General features: G+C 39.7%; 2 protein-coding genes and 1 long non-coding RNA gene across 5 annotated transcripts; 2 read left to right on the forward strand and 1 right to left on the reverse strand.

The window, feature by feature from the left end:
* Positions 1–1,336: 1,336 nt before the first annotated feature.
* On the forward strand, positions 1,337–7,784 carry LOC139813134 (uncharacterized). The gene is made up of 2 exons (XM_071778475.1): positions 1,337–3,304; positions 6,752–7,784. The coding sequence occupies exons 1-2, from the start codon at positions 2,047–2,049 to the stop codon at positions 7,012–7,014; spliced, it is 1,521 nt and encodes a 506-aa protein (XP_071634576.1). The 5' UTR covers positions 1,337–2,046; the 3' UTR covers positions 7,015–7,784.
* On the reverse strand, positions 6,891–12,558 carry LOC139813136 (uncharacterized). Its single transcript, XR_011732045.1, has 3 exons — positions 12,406–12,558; positions 12,201–12,326; positions 6,891–7,027 (listed from the first exon to the last, which is right to left on the reverse strand). It is a non-coding gene; the product is annotated as an uncharacterized lncRNA (long non-coding RNA).
* Positions 12,559–12,769: 211 nt separating this feature from the next.
* On the forward strand, positions 12,770–19,885 carry LOC139813129 (importin-4). 3 transcript variants are annotated; one of them, XM_071778467.1, is made up of 15 exons: positions 12,770–12,982; positions 13,317–13,403; positions 13,490–13,597; positions 13,938–14,090; positions 14,299–14,484; positions 14,860–15,157; positions 15,234–15,382; positions 15,721–16,318; positions 16,415–16,650; positions 16,730–16,935; positions 17,010–17,350; positions 17,431–17,606; positions 17,681–17,892; positions 18,254–18,564; positions 18,882–19,885. In XM_071778467.1, the coding sequence occupies exons 1-15, from the start codon at positions 12,929–12,931 to the stop codon at positions 19,004–19,006; spliced, it is 3,240 nt and encodes a 1,079-aa protein (XP_071634568.1). In that variant the 5' UTR covers positions 12,770–12,928; the 3' UTR covers positions 19,007–19,885. The 3 variants fall into 3 exon arrangements, with proteins under 3 accessions (XP_071634568.1, XP_071634570.1, XP_071634569.1); XM_071778469.1 differs by lacking the exons at positions 18,254–18,564; positions 18,882–19,885 and having other exon boundaries at positions 17,667–17,870; XM_071778468.1 differs by lacking the exons at positions 12,770–12,982; positions 13,317–13,403; positions 13,490–13,597 and having other exon boundaries at positions 13,954–14,090; positions 14,303–14,484.
* Positions 19,886–22,574: the final 2,689 nt, after the last annotated feature.

Below are 22,574 nucleotides of genomic sequence, written 5' to 3' on the forward strand. Positions count from 1 at the left end.
TCTACGAACGGGCGGAGCAAAACCCGCAGTATCCCGTTGGCTAAGAAACGGACCAATAGCTTCCTTCATCTTCGCGTCGTATGCATTCGCGGCTGTGCATCGCGCGGTTCCGAAGACGGATACATTACTCATCGTAAGTATACAGATAGCGATATCCGACGAAGCAATACTCACTTGCAATTTTCAAGCAAACTAAGTACGATCCGCTTGTGCAAAGGGTATCGGCGAACGCTTCGTTTACAGTTTACTTCGTCGTGGGAATTTTCATTTACGTCAATAAACTGACGTTAAATAGTCAAATACATTCGCAATATTTTGAAATCAATGTATACATTCGCGAATACTTTAATCAATCTGGAGCTAATTTTTCCTTTATGGAAATATATCAACAAGTTTTTAAATAGATCTTCAGTTATAGCGATTGGATATTTCGGTGAAGTATAAATAGCAAACAAACAAACAAACAAAACCTTAAAAATTTATAATTTAAATGGAACTTTAACATACTTTCAGATTTTTAATTTGAGAATTGTGAAGATTTAGGATTGATGATCTTGGAGCGACTTGGATATTTTCGCAAAATAATAACATTTAATAAACATTATAAATTACAATTTTATCAAAAAAAGTTCGGATTGTATTTTTGATCCGTCATCATCTACTAAAGCGACGGCATATCTTGATTATTATTTTTCTTTAAATGCAATTATGCATGATGGAGCCATAGAACCACATAACGTAACGCAATTTAAAAAAACACATTTAAAGTTTCGTGATATTTTTTAGACCACTTTTAGACGTTTTTTGAACTTGTTTACTGTTCGTGAAAATTACATTCTCTCACGAATGTCAGTCTGATTTGCATCTTCAACTTTAGATTCCACTAGTGAAAAACTAAGTGAGCATTTCCGAATGTTTTCGAAATTTTGAGGTATCCCTGATGATTCTTAGACCGGTATTCATAATCCGTTCTTATATTTAAGACCGTCTTAAGTATAATCTTAAGATGTTCATTCATAATCACAGAGCCACATTATAGCATTTTAAGACATTACTTAAAGACGGTCTTAAAATAAGAACGGGCTGAATATGGGCTTTAGACGTCCTTTGGATTCTTTTAGTGTTCTAAAATGATGTATTTTTTTATGCGGGTTCTTACAAGTATTTCTTCAATTCTTAAGGTGTGCACTTTCACCTCGTTTCAAGCGAATATCAGATCCTATCCCATTCTCTTCTTGCAGCACCGAGGATACGTGTAATATCCTTGTAATACGTGTAACGAAACGTAATAAGCCATACGCTGTCACGCACCATCGACTGACGAATCCGAATAACGCCATTACGCAATTCACTTCCCCATAATTCCGTGACGACCGAAGGAGAAGACGTTGGAGCCAAGGGCGGTTCGGGACGCCATTGGGCGCGACATTCGGCTTTTCGTGAACATCAGCCCACGGCCAATCCGAGTCTCGGGTGCCCGACTTGGTCCGGACCCGGACCGCCCACGTGGGGGGACGCCCGTTTCTGACCCTGTCACGCCGCGATCAACGTCATCGACGCGGTCCAGATTCCGCTCCCGTGCCGTGCGAGGCGAGCGGCAGTCATCCGAAAACACTTAGCGGCGCATCATAGCGACTCGAGCCCCGACGTAAGCCTGTTACGCGCCCCGACGAAGCAAGTCTAAATAATTGACCCCTCCGCGGCGGAATCGCGCAAACAATTTACATCCGACCGTGTAAATATCCGCGACCTCGGCGTCGCGCTTACTGGAAGGCGGCGAAGGTCCCCCTTCGGCGGCGACGGGGGTCATTGCTCCGCGAAACGATGGGATCCTCGATCGGATCGGCTCGACGTTGATTTTCGCGTAAAACACATCGCGTAGCGATAAGAAGGCCGGTTCTTTGTGCGATCTTTCGTGCGTTACCGCCGCGCGCAGTGTATTCGAAGATTGTGGTACCTGTATCGCGCCGTGGAAATCCGAAAGATATACTCGCGTGTAGAATGCTCGTCACGGGCGGACTTTGACGATCGGGAAACCAGAGCTCGATGGACCAGAGCGTGATCGTGCCGTCGGTGCCCCGCGACGTCGGCGCCGACAGCGTGCGGCTGAGCATGAAGAACGAGTCTGACGCCAGCAGCCTGCACCACCAGCAAGAGCAGACGGTCGTCGTGCATCCGAACTCGTCGACGGTGGCCGCGCGATCGGCGGTGCTGCCAATGGGCGCGGGTAGTTTGCCCCAGGAAACGAGCTTGGAACCGCTCATGTGCACACCGACGAGCAGCGAGATGCAGGCGAGGAAGCCAGGCGCGCGACGCCAGGAGAAGCCGCCGTACTCGTACATCGCGCTGATCGTGATGGCGATCCAGTCGAGTCCGGGCAAGAGGCTGACCCTCTCGGAGATCTACTCGTTTCTTCAGCAGCGCTTCCCGTTCTTCCGCGGTACCTATCAAGGCTGGAAGAACTCGGTGCGCCACAATCTCAGCCTGAACGAGTGCTTCATCAAGCTGCCCAAGGGCCTGGGCCGGCCCGGCAAAGGTCACTACTGGACCATCGACCCGTCCACCGAATACATGTTCGAGGAGGGCAGTTTTCGGCGGCGACCACGCGGCTTTCGGCGCAAGTGTCAGGTGTTGAAGCCGCAGTATACGCAATATTACTCTCCGGGCGCCGGTCCCGGAGTCGGCGTGCAAACGCCCGGCCCGTACGAGAATCTGGCCGCTGGACCCGGCGGTATCGAGTACGCGAACGGCTATCAGAACCAGTATCAAAACTATCAGGAGTACGCGATGTACGCGCCGAGCGCGGCGGTGTCAGCCGATTGGGCGTACCCGGAGGGTCCACCCACGACGTACAAGTCCGCGACGCCGATAGCCGAGGTGACCTACAAGACCACCGAAGTCACCTACAAGACCGGCAGCGAGTCGACCCCGTCGGTCTACAGAAACGGCGAGCTGGTGACGTTTAAAAGCGAGCCCGGGTCTTTCGGCGCCCGCGGCCAGGATCAGCTGACGACTTACAGGCCGCCGGCCGACGGATTCCCAACGGTAAAGGAACATCATTCTCAGCATCACGCTGATTACAAAGACGAGGCCATGATGGGTTACAAGTGCGCCAACTCGACGCCCACCACTCAAGCGCCCGGACAGGATTATTATGTCGGTTACGGCCTCGCGGGGGTCAACAATGCTGCCGGCCACGTCAACATTGCCATGCAATCTATGCAGGAGCAACCTGGTAACAGCAGCCCTCTGACCAACGTCAGTTCGCCGCACAGCGGATGTCAGACTCCTGCCGCGGACCACGGTGAGTCTTCGCGGTATTTTCCATTCTGCTGGGTACATGCGTATTTTTAATCGCGTTATTAATTGCCAAAGCATTGCAAATAAGTTATAATTTTTAGAACAGCTTTTTTGTTCTTACACTATTTATGAGTTTAATTTTTATTAATTTTTAAATAACTTTATACATTTAAATAACCTTTTAGAGAACATTATAAAATATTACATCTCTGAAGCTTTAATGATATACAAACGGACTAATATTAAGTCCTAAATTATGTAATTTTTAATAATATAATAATACGAAAATTGTAATATACAAAATGTGTAATAAAAACAGAAAAAAAACTTGCAAATAATGAAACATGGAACGATCTAAACATGAGAGAGGCGTAAGATAATTACATGCGAGCGATAATTGAAGATAATGCGAGGACGTAGTCAGAAGCTATCTGCTCTGCGTTGTTGAAAAATTTTTGAAAAGTGCGAGTTGAATAAAATACGAGACCGCAGAACATGACGCGTACAAATGCAACGAAGCGAAATCGTGCCTGTGACCTTTGAACTTTCTTTGCATCGCGAGGACAACGTTGACGGGTCCGCGACGTCATTCAGGGGCCATCTGGAAAATTGGAGACAGTTTACGATCTTTCAGGCGCCGTGTCCTGCAAAGTGAAACCACGGTACGACTATTCTTTCGAGCCTTCCATCCTTCCTCTATAGCTACAATTTCATGGGTATACCAGGTCAAAGTTCGTCAAATGCGTAGAAGAGGTAAAGTTTAATTAGGAAAGCATACGTCTCACTCGATCCACTCAGATTGAAATTATTCTCATGTCCGACCACTTTGACAGTATATAATTTTAATTGTACGAACATATCTAATATATTACCTCGATTTAATTTAATTCTTTTTAATTACATATACGATGCTAAATAAATATGTAATGCCTTAATAATATAATTATATCTGCAAACATGCACGACATTAAATATAATGAATTTTGAGTACTACGTTTACTTTTTCACACAATTTATTTCAAAATAAAAAACATACATGACAAAGTGTATTTAGATAATTTGTGTTAGTAAGAATTATAGGATATTTAGATAATTCTAATTGGGGGGGGGGGGGCGCGATCATAATAGCATGTTAAAAAGATTAATATCATGGAATACACAGGATGGGTATGGATACAGTGCACGTCGTCGCCGCTGACAGAAACGATTAACCGTGGCGACGTTCCTGTCACGCCTATACGACGCTTCGGGCTCGTAACTTGTACCTTGTAACTTAACACGTGTAACCCGCCGTAAGACCGAGACGTCGAGGCGCGTCGTTTCCTTTTCTCGCGAGATTAATTTAGCCAGCGTCTGCGTCCGACAACGCGATAATAAAACGCTCGTTAACACCGCGTTTTATGGCAACGGTAACGAAACACTTGACAGTTTTCCCTATGCGAGGCAAATATATATCGTACTTTATAATATCATGTCGGATTCGCAATATCTTATTTGCAGCTTATGTAACTGTACGTAAATTTTCTTAGATTTGAATGTTCTGTGTCGTAATATTTTAACGAGAAATCATTTCATTGGCGAAGGCGGTATGATAACTAGATAGACGCATCGTAAAAATAATCACAAAACACGCTTAAAATGCAGCTTTTTGCCTCTTCAGCGTAGCCGCGTGCTAGCAAGTGCGCGCTCGAATCTTTTATCGCCTAAATATTTATCGGAGGTATAAACGAGGTGACTTAATTCGGCCTTAACCCTACGGAGAATGGAGCACCGTAATATTTATGGTGTTAACTTACCAACAGCATGTCGAGATCCGCAAATTGTTCATTTAAACTCTCGTAAGTCTTCGGCTCAATCTTAAATTTAATCTTTTCGACAATTATCTGATTTGATATTTTTGCAAATCTTGAATAAAGTTGCAATACTTCTTGAGGAAAACTATATGCTTTTTAAGCATAATAGGGAAAAAAATGGTCAGATTATTTATTGTATATTAGCCTCTCTTCTGCAAATTAAAAACTAATACTTAACGTATCTGAAAAAAATTCCATACGTATTTTATTTATATGTAATTTGACACGACGCGTACAAGGTACCAAATTTGAGCGAAGTATACCGGCGAAAAATGTTCACCGGCGTGTTTCTACGATTCTACAAATATCCCGGTTTGCGAACGGCCTAATCTCGATTAAGGAGGGTAAGTCTCTTCCCTCTGTATCTCGATACAACGCGGATCGACAGGAGATAAACGCCGCCACCCACGCTTCCTCCACCGTGCACCGCAGACTTCTTCTTCTTCTTCTTGTTCTTCTTGTTCGTCTTCCGTCAGTCATAGTGAAGTGTAAACGAGATCGATCCACACAGACGCCACGTAGGCACGCCTTTTTACTCTTCTTACACGCCGCGCTCTCCGTATATTTCTGGAGCGCGATCTCTTTGCTTCGAACTATGGCCTGTTGTGCCGGTATTCGGTTAGAAGCGACTTCTGTGCTCCTTGAAAGCCAGCATCCTCGCGCGGGCGCTGCCGCGTGTGCGCTCCCGAAGAAGAGAAAGAGAAAAAGAAAAAGAAAACGAAAAAGAAGAAGAAGAAATGGCGCGAGCACAGTCGAGAGCATTTGGATCCACGGAGAGGGATTTTTGACTGGCAGCAGCGCCATCGGACCACCCACGTGGACGACAGGCGTCGCGACGTCGAATTGAGAGAACCGATCTTCGAGGAACGAGGAATGACGTGACACAATTTTGAAATTTCGAGAAACCACGAGAAAATAAGGTACTGATTCCCAAAGGATTAAAAATTGGAATATTCCAAGGAGCAAGAAAAGAGAAAAGGACAGAGAGAGAGAATTTTTGAAGGGGGATCAAGCGAATCCGTCAATCCGTGATCCACATGTGAAAAGCAAAAATTAATATGAGGATGCGAAAGAGAAAGGAAAAAAACAGAACAAAATCGAGACACGAGTGAAGTGGTCGCTCGAGAGGAAACTACTTGAGAACTGGCGGAGCTTTAGATTTATGGATGCCTGCCCAAGTACCAATTTATTCTATCGTGAGATCTTTCGTTTCTTTCCACCGTTACTCTTATACCGCATGCAGTCTTAAGTAGCAAAACTGGATGAAATCTTATCCGGATACGTAGACTGTTTGAAGATCGGGATAAAATATTTTTGGAGTTCACACTTTATGTTAAAATGAAGCGATATTTGCACGAGTACGTATCGTTGACCCTTGAGTTATAAGCTACTAAAGATTACAAAATATCAATAGCCGATTTTAAGTGGATGATTTAAGATTGAGGTATCAACTTTTTAAGGCAGCAATTTAATTGTATTTTCGATAAGAAAAAATTAATCCTAGGTTGATAAGAAGGTTTCTCTTTGTGAAGTATCCTTATGTGAGAGAGATACGTAGAGAGCTTCGAAATAATTTATAATCTGCCGATCTGTTTTAGGAATAAAAATGCAGTGCGCCAATTCCAGCTCCAGTTCGAACAGTTCTGGCGGCGGCATCGTTGACCGGAAGCCATCCTATTTCGCGCACCCTGGAGGCTCGGTGACCTTGAGCTCTCTGAGCTCGCTGGGTTCATTAAATCTGAGCAACATCGGCGGTCTGAGCATATCCAACATACCTGGCACAGTTTCCACGAATATTCATCACGCATCGACACCTCCGCCTACGACGATGTACTACGATCAGATCAAGTACAGTATGTGAAGACGTTTGTTTTCTGAAAAAGAAAAGAGAAAAGTCAATAAACCTGTAAACTTGTTTTTTCGTATCGAAACTTTCGTATCTCGAATGTTGAAGCGCTTCGGATTTTTGTGAGCAAGAATTGGCAAATCCTAAGTTAAATTCTCTCATTACTGTGCGTTCCGTTGTCGTCTCTTCGGAAACATACGCAGAAAGTGGAAATTTTTTAGTTAGCTATAAATCTTGAATCTTTTAGTTTGCTTTTATCATTTTTCTTCTCTAAAAGTTATCGCACATATTTTCGAATCGATAGGCGATTAGACGATAATTTCAATAGCCAAGAACTAGCTACAAAAATTGATGCTTCATTAAGTTCGTTAACATTGATTTACCTTACTTAGAATTGGAAGACACTGATTTAAGTACGCGCGTGCACAGTTCTAGAATTGCAGATTTTTCAAGATCTTCGTAGTCGAGTTATAATGTATTCGATTTATAAATCGATGAGTAATATACGCGAAAAAGGGACAACTTGATTCTCGATTTGCTTGAATAAGCGAAGTATGTAAAAAGAAAAATGTAAAATATAGTTATGGAAAAGAAAAGATACCGATCGATCGTAGCTCAAGCACGTATAACGCGACGCGCATCCAGAGATACGTCCGCTTTAAAAAAAAAACGTGAATGCATCTCGACCGTATCCTATCTGTATTTATGATTTATTGATGTAATTAATTTAAGTCTAGGATGCTGAAAGCTGAAAGTAAGTCTGTAGAATTAAATAACGTTTGCTAAGAAAATTTTTTGTTGATCTTTTCGTTGATTTCGTGCCCGATTTTCCATCCCAATATTATTCAAATAGATATGTACTTAATGAGGTATTCTCATGAAACAATGGATTTTAATAAACGATTTTGTTAAATTTTACATTCAAAAAATTAAAATACCGTTTTGAGATGTAGGGTAATAAATTAATAATTGTAAAAAAACACAGTCACATTTTATAAAAACACTTCTACGTTTTGTCGCAAATAAGAATAAATGTCGCAAAGTAATTAAAAAATTGTAATGATAAAATTTTAAGAGATTATTGAAACATAAAATTTTTCAATGACGCTTGGAACATAGTAGAAATATTTTTAAAAAATTACAACTGTGATAAATTTACTGTGATTTTTAACTATGATGATTAAGAACATCAAAATAGAATTGCTCGAGACAAGGGAATTGTGACGTCAAGGGGGTGTCATGCATGCTATAAATGCGAATGATCCACTGAACGGCAGCCCTACACAAGTCATTTACGTCACAATGGTTTTGCGGTGACGATAGCAGTTTGTTGATATCGCGGAAGATTCCTCCCAGATATTTACATCGCCTCGACTGGCAAATTCCCCAATACCAGTCATCAGACAGTTCGGAGACGTATCGTCATCGGGTGACGGATGAACTCGATGACTCGGCTTTCCAAACTTCGAGCGAGTTTTCTTTTTTACTTTCTTATAACATTTAAAAAATTCTTGATTCTGTATAGGAAAAAAAAAATACTGCGATCAGTGTTCTGTAAGAAATTAAATACGTTACGAAAAAGAGATATTTATTCACAAAATAAAGATTGCACGATTCCCGCGCGAATAAATTTGTATCTCGAAAACGTCAGATTTCAAATGTGACGTATTCGTAGACGGACAGGATGCATCCGTGAGCGACAGACAGCAACATGCTGCCGTTAAGAAACTCTGCGCGCCACGTTTGTTGGAAGGGCATGTTTGCCCGCCATAAAAGTGACTGCGGCGGAAGGCTTCTTCTTTTTCAGCCTTTTTAGGTCGACGGTCGCGCCTTATTTGAGCAACAACGGAGAGGAGAGAGGTCCGTCACGTGTTCAAAGACACCGACCTCGTCGTCTTTTGAAAAAATCGGCAACGTAAGACCCACGGGGAATCGCGCTCCTCTGTCGCGGAAACGCGACCGGCGTTCGATGCTTGTCACCTCCCGAAATAGTGCTGACATTAGCGCTGATCTTAGAACGTTATCGATGCGGTTGGAGGAAACGGCATGGAAAAAAGATTATCTATGAGGTAAGTTCCCTCCGATGAAATTAGGATGTCCCTGTTCTACTCGGTTTTTCTCGGATCCCGATTGCTCCAGACTTCACGTGAACGCAAGGCTTGAAATGATTACTCCCTTGCATGCGACGGCGAAGAAATCACTTGGACGCAATGTAAATGTATGCACATATAATCAACGTTAATGTATTACGAACGCTCAATCCTTTCGCTTCCAGTAACTAATTGTATATAAGTATAATCTATAATAAAAATTATTGTGAACATATCTCTTCCTTATTTGTAATAATGTAAATATATACAATAGTTTTAGCATTGCACAATATATCATTGCTTGGTAATACAATTTTATTGCTATTATAATGAACATTCTCAACGATTCAAGTACTTTAACATTTGCGAAGAGAAATGAGAAGAGAAGTAAGAAAAAAATTGTAGCGTAGCGAGAAGGCTTTTGGGTGCTAAAGATTTCCTTTTTTCTTTATATTTAATGTTTCTCGTACTAATTATAAAATTAATTAATTGATTAATTAATTAAGCTATATTTCAATTGTTACAAAAAGCATTATATAATTTAATATTATATGTATATTACATATATTAAATTCGCGGTGTAAACACAATCGATACTACATGAACTGAGGACTAGGCAGTTTAATGGAACTTTATCGAGATCTTCCTTCAACTTTGAAAAAGTGACCTCGTGACCGAATTTTATCGAAAGTTCTCCAGCTATTGGAAGCGAGTGAGATAGCACGCAGAGGAATCCTTCTTTAGCGAACGTCGCGAGCGGAATGCACATTAAGCCGACGACGAATGCATACATGAGGTGCAAGAAGAGTCACTCAACGACATCGCTGACAGCCTCCGTGCTGTTTTGGTGTTCGTGTTGCTGAGACGATGTTAGTTCCATGGAGGAGGAAGATAAGTCTCACGCGAAGTAAGAAATACTTTAATTCTTTCAGTCAAAAATAGAAAATTTGTCGATACATTTGCGAAAACTTAAATCAAAATACATAATAACGACGTAGTTATATCGTTCTACCCAGTTGTCTTAAAAATTGTAGCAGTTATGTCCTTTGTGTTTTAGTTAATTAATTAAATGTCATTAACGTGGACAAATGAGAAAGATATCTTCAATAAACAATTCTTCCGTAATAATTTGAAGACTGAATTGCTAGAAATTAATAAATAAAAAATACAAATTTTTTATTTAATTTGATATTTTAATTAAATAAAAGATTTTAGACTAAACGCGCAATGATAATATACACAGACCTTACAATTATATACCTATGTAAATTATCTCGATGACTCCGATAGCACGTTGTATCGCTTTTAATAACATGTAAATTGTAAAGTAATAGGTTCTAAATCATATCTTTGTATTCTATTCGAAAGATAATATAATCGCATCAACGTAACTGGCAAACTCTTATCCGTTAAGAAACTTAATTAATTAAGCTATGTATCAAATAAACGAGCGGTAATAAAAATGATGAGAAGTGCAAGGAGGTCAAGGAAGGTAAGTCTCGAGATTTGCTCTTACAGCTCAAGTGCCGACACTCATGTCAAGCTTCATGTCGTGGAGAACGCATAAAGATACCCCAAGTATCGCACACGCGCGTTGAAGACAGCCCTGCATAAAAATGCGTTTAATCTCGAGTGAAACGGTTAAGTTTAATACGCCTTTCATAAATTTTATCCTGTACAGAGCTAATTCGCCGAAAACAAATTACGTGTTTGTTATAAATACCCCATCGGCGGAAAGAAATTGGATTTGATAGAATATCACCAGAAATTCTATCGGTAAAATATTGGCAGAAACCTAGCGAAGTTTCTCGACGGAATATAACAAAAGGATGTATCTAGCTCGATTTGATCAACAAAAAGCTGTGGAAGCTGCATTCGCCAGCGATCTGTCGTCATATTTCATGCTTACGCCGCGCCGGGTTCTGCAGTTTGTCTTTAGCAGAAAACGAACTTAATGCGGACGCAGTTTGCAGCATTTTCTACTCAAATCTGTCAATAATCTGCTGATAGATTATTGTTTGCCAGTTTGCTTGCGCGTTTGAAATTTTCGTATAGCATAAGCATATTGAAATTCAAGTAAGAAAGATGCAAGCTAAACCGCGACCAGCGATTGCACGCGCGCATTTTATCATCATCACATGCATCATACGCATGCGTTCGTTGATGCGTGCACGCGCGCGTCTCACAGTACGGGTGAATTTTTAAAACAGTATTAATAAAGAAAGAAGAAAAAATCTGGATGACTGCATTATCTCGAGGGGCCTACGTGAACGAAAGCAGGAAAGAGAGAAAGAGGGAAGGAGACGAGAAGTGGACGAGGGATACAGCGGAGGACAGGCATCCCGTAGGAGGGGGTTCGCTCTAAAATAATAAACTGGTCGACAATGCGGGAAGACTGGATCCAGAGCGAGCAGACTAGTATGATGTACCCTATGCGGACGCTTAGATAAAAAAAGATTATTGTTGATGTTTAGATAGAAAAAAGAAAATGTCCCCAAACACAAAAGATTGCGTTGCAATGATAAGCAACGACTGATAAAACTGATAAACGTCTGATTTAAAAATAACATACATACATGTCGATATAACGATATTTTCATTTCGCTATATCCGATTATGTAATTATGTAACATGATAATCGACTAAAATAAATCACGTTTATGTATAACTAATTATCAGTGCGATTACGATTGAAGAGTATATTATCGAAGATAAAAGAGTACGTACTTTAGCACGTAGTATAACAATAATAGTATTTACTACGTAATTAATCACGAACGTCATAAAATACATATAGATTTTTTAATTGCACAAAATTGATTATCTTTATAGTTATGTAGATATGAATAAGACGCTTTGAAATATTTTTAGTAACGTGTTAACTGCAACGACAAAATTCGAAGACTTATAGCTATAAGATAATTGTGTCGTTTTTGCACAAAACGTGTACATTGAAAATTTTAAGAAATTACGAAGGCCGCGATATTGATTTATAAGACTACTCGTACTATTGCATAATATATTGTAAATATATAGAATTTAATAAAGTATATAGAACAATGGAAAAATGTCTTAGCAGGCAAAATATATAATTTTGAATTATTTACTTACCACGTCATATGGAGATTAAAGGGTGTTGACATGACCACGCGTTGGTAATAATCGCATAGTAGCGTATTAGACATACGGTATACAAATTTAGTATTCTACACCAATTAAATAATCACCAGGTATTATCTGACAGAGATAAAACGTATTTTAGAAAATATTATTTTCAAACGTGTAAAATCAAATATAAAAAACAAAAAAATTTTACGGCCCGATAGCTGCAGTCGCACGAACGCTCTACGCGTGTAATTTTCGATATTTTGCTTCAGCCGAGCTTCCGCGTGGAAAAAACTTTACGTTTGTTGATTGTCACACGTGCCGCTTTTCAATTTAATATTTAATCGCGTTCCTTTTGCGGCGTCTCGCATCAGCGGGAGAAAGAGAGAGAAAAAGAAGAAAACAAAGCCAAAGAAAAAGCCAATATCGTGTCGGCAGACGGCAAGCCGAACCATCTGACGGCGAGGCGCATGGGCGCATCCGCAATTGTCCGCAATATCCGCATAGACGTCGCTAACAGGTCTGAATCACATGAATCACGATGCTCAGGCTCCGAGACTCCGAGCTCCGATTGCTCCGAACAGGTCCCTCGACTCCTCGACTCCCTCGTCCCTCGTAGCTCGTAGATCTGAATGGCGGCGGTGGGCAGCAGTCGGCTCGATCTTCCGTCTGTACTCTCGTGCGACGTTTTACCTTTCGGCTGAAGCGAGAGAAAAAACCAGGGAGAACGAGAAATGGAGAGCTTACTGTTAAATCTGCTCGTGTCCGACAGTGCTACGATACAGGAGGTTCGTGTATTCTCATTATTCATACTTTCGCCTTTGTCACAAATCGGACAGCCTGTTGAAAGGTTCGTTGCGAACACGTGTTTTCGTTCCGTTCCATCGATTAGTTTTTACCCTCTTTCGCCGGACGACCGCTCGACTGTCGTGAGATCTCACTCGACGTCGCAAAGTTGTCTCAGTTTGACCAGTGTCTCGTTCGCGAAGTACGCTTCAGTTCGCCTGTCTTCTGTTTTGATTATCTATATTATTGTTATCCATTGCAGTATTAGACAACTATCATGTAACTCTCTCGAAATGGTTCTGCATCATTCTGCATATCCACGGTGTTTAATTTCAGGCAACCAAGGAGCTTAAGAGGGTACTACAGACTCCAGAGAGCGTGCCAGTTTTGTGCCAACTTATCGTGACATCGGCGAGCCCGGAGGTTTGTGATTTCTCGCAGAATTAAGTTGATTGATTCACACGCTGTTCATACCTTGAAACCAAACATATGAGAATGCATTGTTTTAGGTACGGCAGTATGCGACTCTCATTCTTAGGAGACGTTACACTAAAGGAAAGTACTGGACAAAATTGTCCATACCTATACGAACCGAATTTAAGAAAATTCTATTACAGGTGAGACGTTTGTATAATACATCGCATCGATGCCATGGTTTAAGTCGTAGATTTTTGTATCATTGTTGAGTTTATTCAGTGTTTCCATTACATAGTTTTTACTGTATACACACTCTTTGAAGTTGATCGATTGTAAAGTTGTATCGGTTCTTTAAAAAATGGAAAAAAAGTGATACAAATCTCAAAGGAGATATTTTAAAGCAAAATATTCTTTAGAATACTTTTTTAGATAAAAGGCAAAGATATCAAAGACAAAGAAACTCGAGATTTTACTATTTAATTAGTTTTTATGATTATTCCAATTTTATTTCATGTTAACTGTTACACATCTTTTTTTCAGGCCCTAGAACATGAATCGGAAAACTTCGTTAGAAATAATATAGCTCAATTAATAGGTGTCATTGTTAAACATGAATTACCTACAAACAGCTGGCCAGAGATTATACATTACGTGCAACGGTTAATCACTAATGAAAGATTGGAGGATAAAGAAGTAAGTAAAAAAAATTAAATATCAACTTTTTACTTTTTAAACTTAACTTAATATCAACTTTTTTTTGCAAAGTGATATTAAATTCATGTTTAATATCATGTTCATTAACACGCAACCAAGAAAAGTTCAATTTAATTTGGAGATTTTATTTCAAGAAGATATTCAAGAGTCTGTCCATTATTTTATGATATGAAATATTTTATTCTAGCTAGGCCTTTACACTTTATCAATTATGACAGACGTTACTCCGGATGCCTATACCTCGCATGCCAGATCTCTGGTGATGCTGCTCGCTCAAACGTTGAGCAGTCTTCAGAGCTTAGGAAACCCTGCCGCTTTTTACATTTTGAACACATTGCGACATCTCATTCCTGTAGCTAAACACGACGAAACGGTTAGTATCGTACGCGGTGTTTTTGCTAAATTTTCTATTATTGTATTGTATTTATGTATACAATACTTTGTCATTGTGTGTTTACATGAGTTTATCATTTATTTATGTAGTATATATCCGTTCCCGAAACGGATTACAATTATTATCTCATGCACTTTTAGTAAAAAACTTTTTTTTAACTCTTGAATCAATCTCTTGCACGTCGAGGTAAATCTCTTAGAAAACCTCTTGAAAATTGCGTACATGGGGTGAAGGTCGGGGATCGAACTCGGGACCTGCCGATTACGAGTCGATCGTTCCTACACGTAGCTACGCGTCACCCCAATCTTGATCATTGTAAAATACCGTTGTTGTGACGAATGTATGTAATTCCAGACAGTGCATACTTACGCTACAATGATGCCGCTCATAATGGCCACGGTTCAGGCTTTAACTGAAATCGATCACGACACCTTTGCCATCCAAAGTTTCGACTTGTTGGACGAATTGTGCGAGAATATGATTGTTGTAATAACGCCCCACGTGAAACCTCTTGTCCACATGTGCCTTACGATCATCGCTAATAAACGTATAGACGAAGTCTTGAAAGTTAGAGTGATCAGTTTTATCGGCTGGTTGGCGAGATTGAAGAAAAAGGCTCTTGTAAAGCACAAATTAGTGGAGCCTATCGTCGGTGAGTGATCTTAATATCTCAGTACGTAGTGTGTATTGATAAGAAGGCTTAATTGATCCTTGCATTTTATTCCCAGACATGTTATTCGCAGTCATGATGAGCAAGCCGGACGACGACGATGATTATTCAAATACAGATAACGAAAATACTGTTTTAACGAGCGCTACTCAAACTTTGGACTTGCTCGCGATGCATTTACCGCCGGAGAAATTAATTCCACATTTGGTAAGCTTCAGAATAATTTGTCGATAATATCAGAAATATATTGATTAATTGTAATATTATTAAAATTTGTTTATAATTTAATGATAACGTATGGGTTTTATATTTCGAATTTTTCTCACTTCATAGTGTAAGAAACTAAATTATCAGAAAATTTCAGTATTATAGAATTATGTATAATATTTTAATATTTCTCAGAATTCTATTGATATATTGATCGCATTACGTATGCATTTTTTGTCTTCGCGAATCGTTGGTTGTTGGGGTTGCCCCCTTTTTGATTATTCTTTCTATCAGATTTAAGAAGGCTGTTCCAAAGTGAAGAGATATTAATTTCACAGTTGCGACATATCGAACCTGGACTCCGACATACAGACGATTACGTTAAGAAGACATCGTACGTGGCTATAGCAGTGTTAGCGGAAGGTTGCGCGGAATACATTCGCTCCAACTACCTGGAATTCTTTCTGCGATGTATCTGCGAAGGAATCTCCTATCCCTCGCCCGTCGTGCGCAACGCCGCCCTTTACGCCTTAGGGCAATACTCCGAGCATCTGCAACCGGAGATCTCGCAGTATTCGTCCGAGTTGCTGCCCGTATTGTTTGAATATCTCGGCCAGGTGTGCACGTACATTAAGCAAGAGAAGAAAGAACCGCACGCGGTCGGCCGTATGTTCTACGCTCTCGAGATGTTCTGCGAGAACTTGCACGAGAGGATCCTGCCGTACTTGCCCAAACTGATGGAAAGGTTGTTCGATATCCTGAACGCGGATACGTCGCCGCACGTGAAGGAACTCACTCTGAGCGCAATAGGGGCCGCCGCCTGTGCCAGCAAGGAGCATATGCTACCGTACTTTGAAACAATCATAAACATTCTTAACAACTATCTCACCACCGAGCCGAGCGAGGAAAACATGTGTCTTCAAGTTCAAGCAGTCGGTTAGTGAGAATTGCTTTACTTGATTAGTTACTTGCTGTTACAATGAAGCTGTAATTATAATATTTTCTATATCTTACATCTCTCTGATATTTTAGATACTCTCGGAGTGATAGCTAGGTCAATAGGCGAGAAACACTTTGCCCCTTTGGCAGCCACGTCACTTGATCTCGGAATAAAACTATTGAGAAATACGATCGATCCAGACTTGCGAAAATCTCTCTACGGATTGTTCGCCGCTATCAGCACGGTAATGAAGAAGGAGATGGCTGTAACCTTGCCCGAAATTGTCAAGCACATGATAATGAGTATACAGAGTGCAGATGGGATTTTGGTAATTATTAAACAAATCACGAGAGTCGAGAAAACTACGGAAATGGCACAAATGTAATATGTAAATGTCATCGTTATAGATGCACTTTAAGGACGACGAAGCTAACGCTCTTACGGTTTACGATGATCTTAGCGACACCGAGAATGAAGAGGAAGAAGACATTGAGTGCACTGATAACGAGGATGATAATGACGAAGAGATTGACGGTTACAGTGTTGAAAACGCTTATATGGAAGAGAAAGAAGAAAGTGTAATGGCGCTGAAAGAAATTGCCGAATACACAGAGTAAGTTTTTTTCTTTTTGGATGCATTAGCTAATAACTGAATTAATCATGTTTATAATAAAAATATTGTTACAGAGAGGCGTTTATGCCGTACCTCGAGAAATCCTTCGAGGAGATTTTTAAGTTGATCAATTATCCTCAAGAAGATATACGGAAAGCGAGTATAGAGGCTCTGTTACAGTTCTGTATTAATTTCTCGAAAATCAATACCGATGAAGGTAAAGAGGCACTGTTGAAAGCTCTCTCCATGTTTATTCCGAAATTGTCGGAGCTAATAAGATTAGATGAAGAGCCGACAGTCGCCATTTGTGGTTTGGAGGCGTACCAGGAACTTTTAAGGGAAGTCAAATCGGATGTTATCGTCGGTACAGGTCACAAAGAAGCTATAGTAAATTGTGTGATGGATGTAATGAAAGGTATTTCCGTTGTGTATTTCATTCACGTTCGATATTTCAATAAATCAACGCGCAATTTGGAATTATAATTTTTATCGCAGGCAAAACAGCGTGTCAGGATCAGGAGGAAGTTGAAGGCATCGATACTGAAGCGGAACAAGATGAGTTGCTGATAGAATGCGCGGGGACTGTATTTTCTAGTTTGGGACGAGTGCTCTCAGCAGAAGATTTCGCGCACTACTTTCAGACCATGTTGCCTTTCTTTATAAAAAGACTGGTATTGGCGATTTTTGTACTTGCATTTCTCTGAAAATTCGCAATTTTAACTTTAGCTTAGCCAAATGCTTACAGAAAATGGACAATTCGGAGGGACAAAGGTCCTTCGCTGTTGGAACGATAGCTGAATGCTTGCCCGGGCTTAAACACATGACGGGTATGTTTGTTACGCAATTACTTCCGGCTTTTCTACAAACTGGGAACCAAGACCCTTGCAGCGAAGTTCGTAGCAATTGCTTCTTCGGAATCGGAGAACTTGCTTTCTATGGGAAAGAAGTAGTTTATCCGTATCCTTTTCTGTAATTTTGTAATGAATCATCTAATGTTAATTATCTTTCCAAGTTTGACAATTATTTATTGTCCAACGATATCTAATTGTTTTGAGTATTAAAAAGCTAGTATTAGAAGATATTTTGAAATTAAATATCTGAAAAATATCTTTAATTTTTCTCATAATTATTTTTTTTTATAATTAAAATATCCATAGTAGATAAGCATTATATAAAAAATATTATTTTCATATAATTCCATTTTACATACAAAAGTTGCGATTCTAAATCTTTTTATAGTTATTACATAACAGATTTTCATGAAAATAATTGCGTAAGTAAAATTTTTCTTTGATATTCCTTAACAATTATTGCACAGACATTATCCTAATATTCTCCAAACTTTATCGTGTGCCATTGCAAAAGAGACAGATGCAGCTGCACGTGATAACGTGGTTGGGGCAATTGCGCGACTTATTATCACGAATTATTCGAATTTGCCACTTGAACAAGTATTTCCAGTCTTTGTTGAGCAGTTACCATTGAAAGCAGACTTCCAGGAACATAAAGCCGTGTTCAAAAGTATTCTTACATTATATCAAGCAGGAGTCACTCTCCTGCAGTCTTACATTCATACGTTATTGAAAGTCGCAGTTATCATATTACACGAAGAAAAGACTGTCGACGTCGGTGAGTATTTGATCAATAAAACGAACGTTTTAAAAATAATTTAAGAAATTCTTTTAAAAATTTAAAGTATGCTTCCGTTTTTTTTTTTAACTTACTCCTATCTCTAAATAAATTCTATAACAAATATGAGCATAATGTCGCATATAATTTATTTTCACGTAATTTTGTTTAAAAAATAGCATTTCTTATTTTCTCTTTAGCATCAAGTGTCTTTCAAATTAATTTAATAATGATTGCTACAATATTAACCAAGATATAGTCAGCAAGTCAATGTTCTCTCTTCACTGGATTACAAATATATTTTTTCTTTTTTACAGAAACGCAAAATCTCGTCATGGAATTTATCAAGTCTGCTCAGCGAGATTTTGTGAACGATTGGAATGCACTTTTTTCCGAGCTGCCTCCAGAAGTTGTCACAAATATTCAACGTATATTTTCCTAATGTAAACGATTAGTCACGCATGGCATTTGATCGTTTTTGAACATTCAAAATGTTTATTGATTAATTGATTTGCACGTTGATCCGCAGGAAACGGTTCTTTTCAGGCATATTTTCAAATATTTTTTTAAAGTAGATTTTCTGCCGTCGTTTCTTCTTCGCAATTCGAATCCTATTGCGAGATAACATTGAGCAAACAAGACACGAGGCGAGAGAATGTCTGCAGTCGATTAAATATATATTTCCATCAGCTTTATAGACAAATACTCATCGGTTTTTTTTTACTTTTCGCTTTTCACCGTTTTTATTCGTTACTTACAATATCATTTAATAAGCGAATAATTTATATTATCTTACAATTAAATGAGCAATTCGTTATCTTTATGACGTATGCGTCAAGACAATTCTTCCTCTACTCTCCTAATATGAATAGATAGTCTGTAAACGTTGTATAGTAAAGCGAGAAAGGAGAGAAAAGTCTAGGGAGCGAAGATTCTAGAATATCTGATTTACGGAATGATTTAGAGAATCTCGCGATTCCCTCTCGCGTCGATAGATTTCTTTTAGACTTGCGCTTTCACGGAATTATTGAGTCTGTGTAGATTTATAAATTCTTTAGCGTCCAGTGAGCGTACAAGTAAAAGATCTGGTTGACATACAGAAGCGGTATAAACGCTAACGAGAAAGCGGGCGAAGCTCTGTTTCTGGCATAGGAGTCGGTGTTATTGTTACCGATGAACAGAAGGTAGCTCGTCTTCTTTCTTTCTGACTGCAACCAAAAACGTACAGTCTAGCGTACCTTAGCGTACTGAAAATAAATGTATTATGTGATTAATAAAGGTGTCGTACGTGCTCTTTTTTTTATAAACGCTTATAAATCTTTCTCGCGATGTGTCTTAAATGTATCTTGAAACTTTCCTTCGCCGTTTCCATTTCGTGGAAGCATGGATCGCGGTTAAAAATAATTTGTTAAATCTTATTTGTTGTACTATCGAGTAAAGAAATACATAATGTAACCATTGTTGATGTTACAACACACACAATATGAAAGAACTATATAAACGTCACCCCGACGTTAAATCCGACAAAATGCCTTTTATTTTTCATTTTTTTTTTCATTTCTAATTTGTTCTAATTCTTGTATAGAATTTACATGACGTTTTATTCAAAGATATCAGGCGGACCGCCTGATGTTTTTTGAATTGATGATATTTGAACAGCATCGCGAAACTGCGAGAGAACTAATACGTCTTCTCGCTATCGATGTGTCGCGATAGTTTTGCGAAAATAGCCCGTTTTTCGAGCAGACACGATCGGCGAGTTCGGCGCGCGAGGGAGACGAGAGAATAAAATTCCTAATGGACATCAGGATTCTTGTGCGGCGACTCAACTGATATCGGGCACGATGCTATCGTCGCTTTATCGAAAGGCGGCGGAGATAACTCTACACAATCGACTTCTAAAAAAATCCCACGTCAAACGTAATTCAGCCGCGGCTCTCCGTGCAACGTATTCGCACGGAGTCACGAACGAGACACGGTTCGCGGTTTTTTGCGATCCGCCGAGAATCGTCGCGTCTTAGTTAAAGTTAAACCGCTAAAAAAACAGTCGAGTCGAGTTACGCATCGTTTTCCCTTTTTTTCTTTTCTCTTTTTCTCTCTCTTATTCTCTCGCGCGCGTTGCGTCCAGTAAACGTAGATTGCTCAGGTCATAATAGCGGTATCGCTCTTTCGTAGGCGAGTTTAAACACGATAGGGCCACGGCAGGTGAGATTCCTTGTGCTTTTCGCGTCCGATAAGACTATGGAATGCCGAAGACAAATGTGACAAATGTGTTTAATCGAATAAGCCTTGGTCGACTCATTCACGAATAAACACACGCTCAGGAGTGCAGCTTCAAAAGTACCGGATGCTTTGAAAAAGGTTCGTGTGTGTGTGTGTGTGTGTGTGTGTGTGTGTGTGTGTGTGTGTGTGTGTGTGTGTGTGTGTTTATGTACACGATATTCGAATTTAATCAAGCAAAACCACCATCAACTCATTTTATATCCATCATTTTATACGAATCGTCTTGAATCAATTTTAATTGCCTTAATTGTTTTCAGTTTTAAAAGATTTAAAACTTTTTTGCTCGAAGCATATATAATTTACATAGATCGATGCGATTTAAAAGTTTTTAATCCCCCCCTAAAACATTTGAGATATTATTTTATTTTTAATTAAAGGAGAGGAAAATATAGTCTCCAATTGTCTGATGCGTAACTGGTTGATTAAATCCTATATTTTCACGCGAATTGCTTCAATCAATTTGGGCTGTTGGTCGTTACAATAAATTACATACTGGATATTTATATAGATACTAGATTTTTCGCCCGCACTTCGAGATTTTTGCAGGAATCGAGAAGAATCCGTACAGATTTTATTTCAAATAATATTATAAAGTTTCATACAGCAGGCTTTTTGCAACGTTGAACGCACCTCCTTCATTATGCCTAAAGCCCGATCCGATCGTTAATTATTGTCACCGGCATGCGTGCAACGCTCGACGCGAAACTCACGATGACATGACACCGTCAGGCTCCTCCAGTTAACACCAGATAATCGAGGTCAGCGTAGCTTCTTTCTGCATGAAACATCGCACGGTTGTGAAAATTGACATCACGTGTAAAAACATCGCGTCCGGCGATGACAATTATCATTAAACGTCGCTTTACTCTCCGTGAATATGCATCGTCTCAAGATCTATCAATCAATCGATATTTTCTATTTATAGAGAGAAAATGAACTAATGGCTAATCCGTTCAATTCCATTCTTGGAGCAAAAGAATTTTTGACAAGCAATTTCGTTTTTATTTGTAATATATTTCAAAGTGATTAAATAATTTCTTCTGAATATCCATATCGTGTGACAGATATGATGTCAGGAATATTTTTTTAGTATTCAATCTTGATTTGTAATAAAAGATAACAATCTTTATTTTATATACCGCTATTTATCTTCGTACTCCTCTAACATTCACGCACGTCGAGCTATAAAATTGATTAACGTGATCATTAAAATGATAAATAAAAGAATTACTTTTTTGTGATAATCTTCCCGTAAAATCTAGCAAACACGATCGTTCTAAGATCGTTAAAAATTTTATTTAATTGTATTTCATTTTTTTTTGGAATTTTAGAAAACAAAAACAATTACAGTCTGATTAAATGCTCCATATCGGAATTATGGCTTTTAATGGCTCGAGATAATCTTTTTGCCAGGGTCATGAGCGAGATTATGAGCGAATTTCCGCGATTTGATCGCCCGGGGTCGACCTTCCCGATCGAGACGGCAACCCGGCGCGGCGGAAGTCGTAAAAAATGCCATTGAGAGTCATCAGGAGTCTTCGGAGTCCAGGGCTCTCGACGGAAAGCGCAATATGCATGCATGCGTGCGTGCCGAGGCGCGCGATGTCGGCGCGGGGTAGGCCTTGAGGGCCTCTACCATGACTCGAATCGAAAAGAAGCCGCGGGTGTACGACCCATGTCGCGCTGCTCGTCGTCACACCTGCCGAGCCCGCTGCCCGCTGCCTCGC

Source organism: Temnothorax longispinosus, chromosome 5, assembly GCF_030848805.1.
Source record: "Temnothorax longispinosus isolate EJ_2023e chromosome 5, Tlon_JGU_v1, whole genome shotgun sequence".
Taxonomy (NCBI): Eukaryota; Metazoa; Arthropoda; class Insecta; order Hymenoptera; family Formicidae; genus Temnothorax; species Temnothorax longispinosus.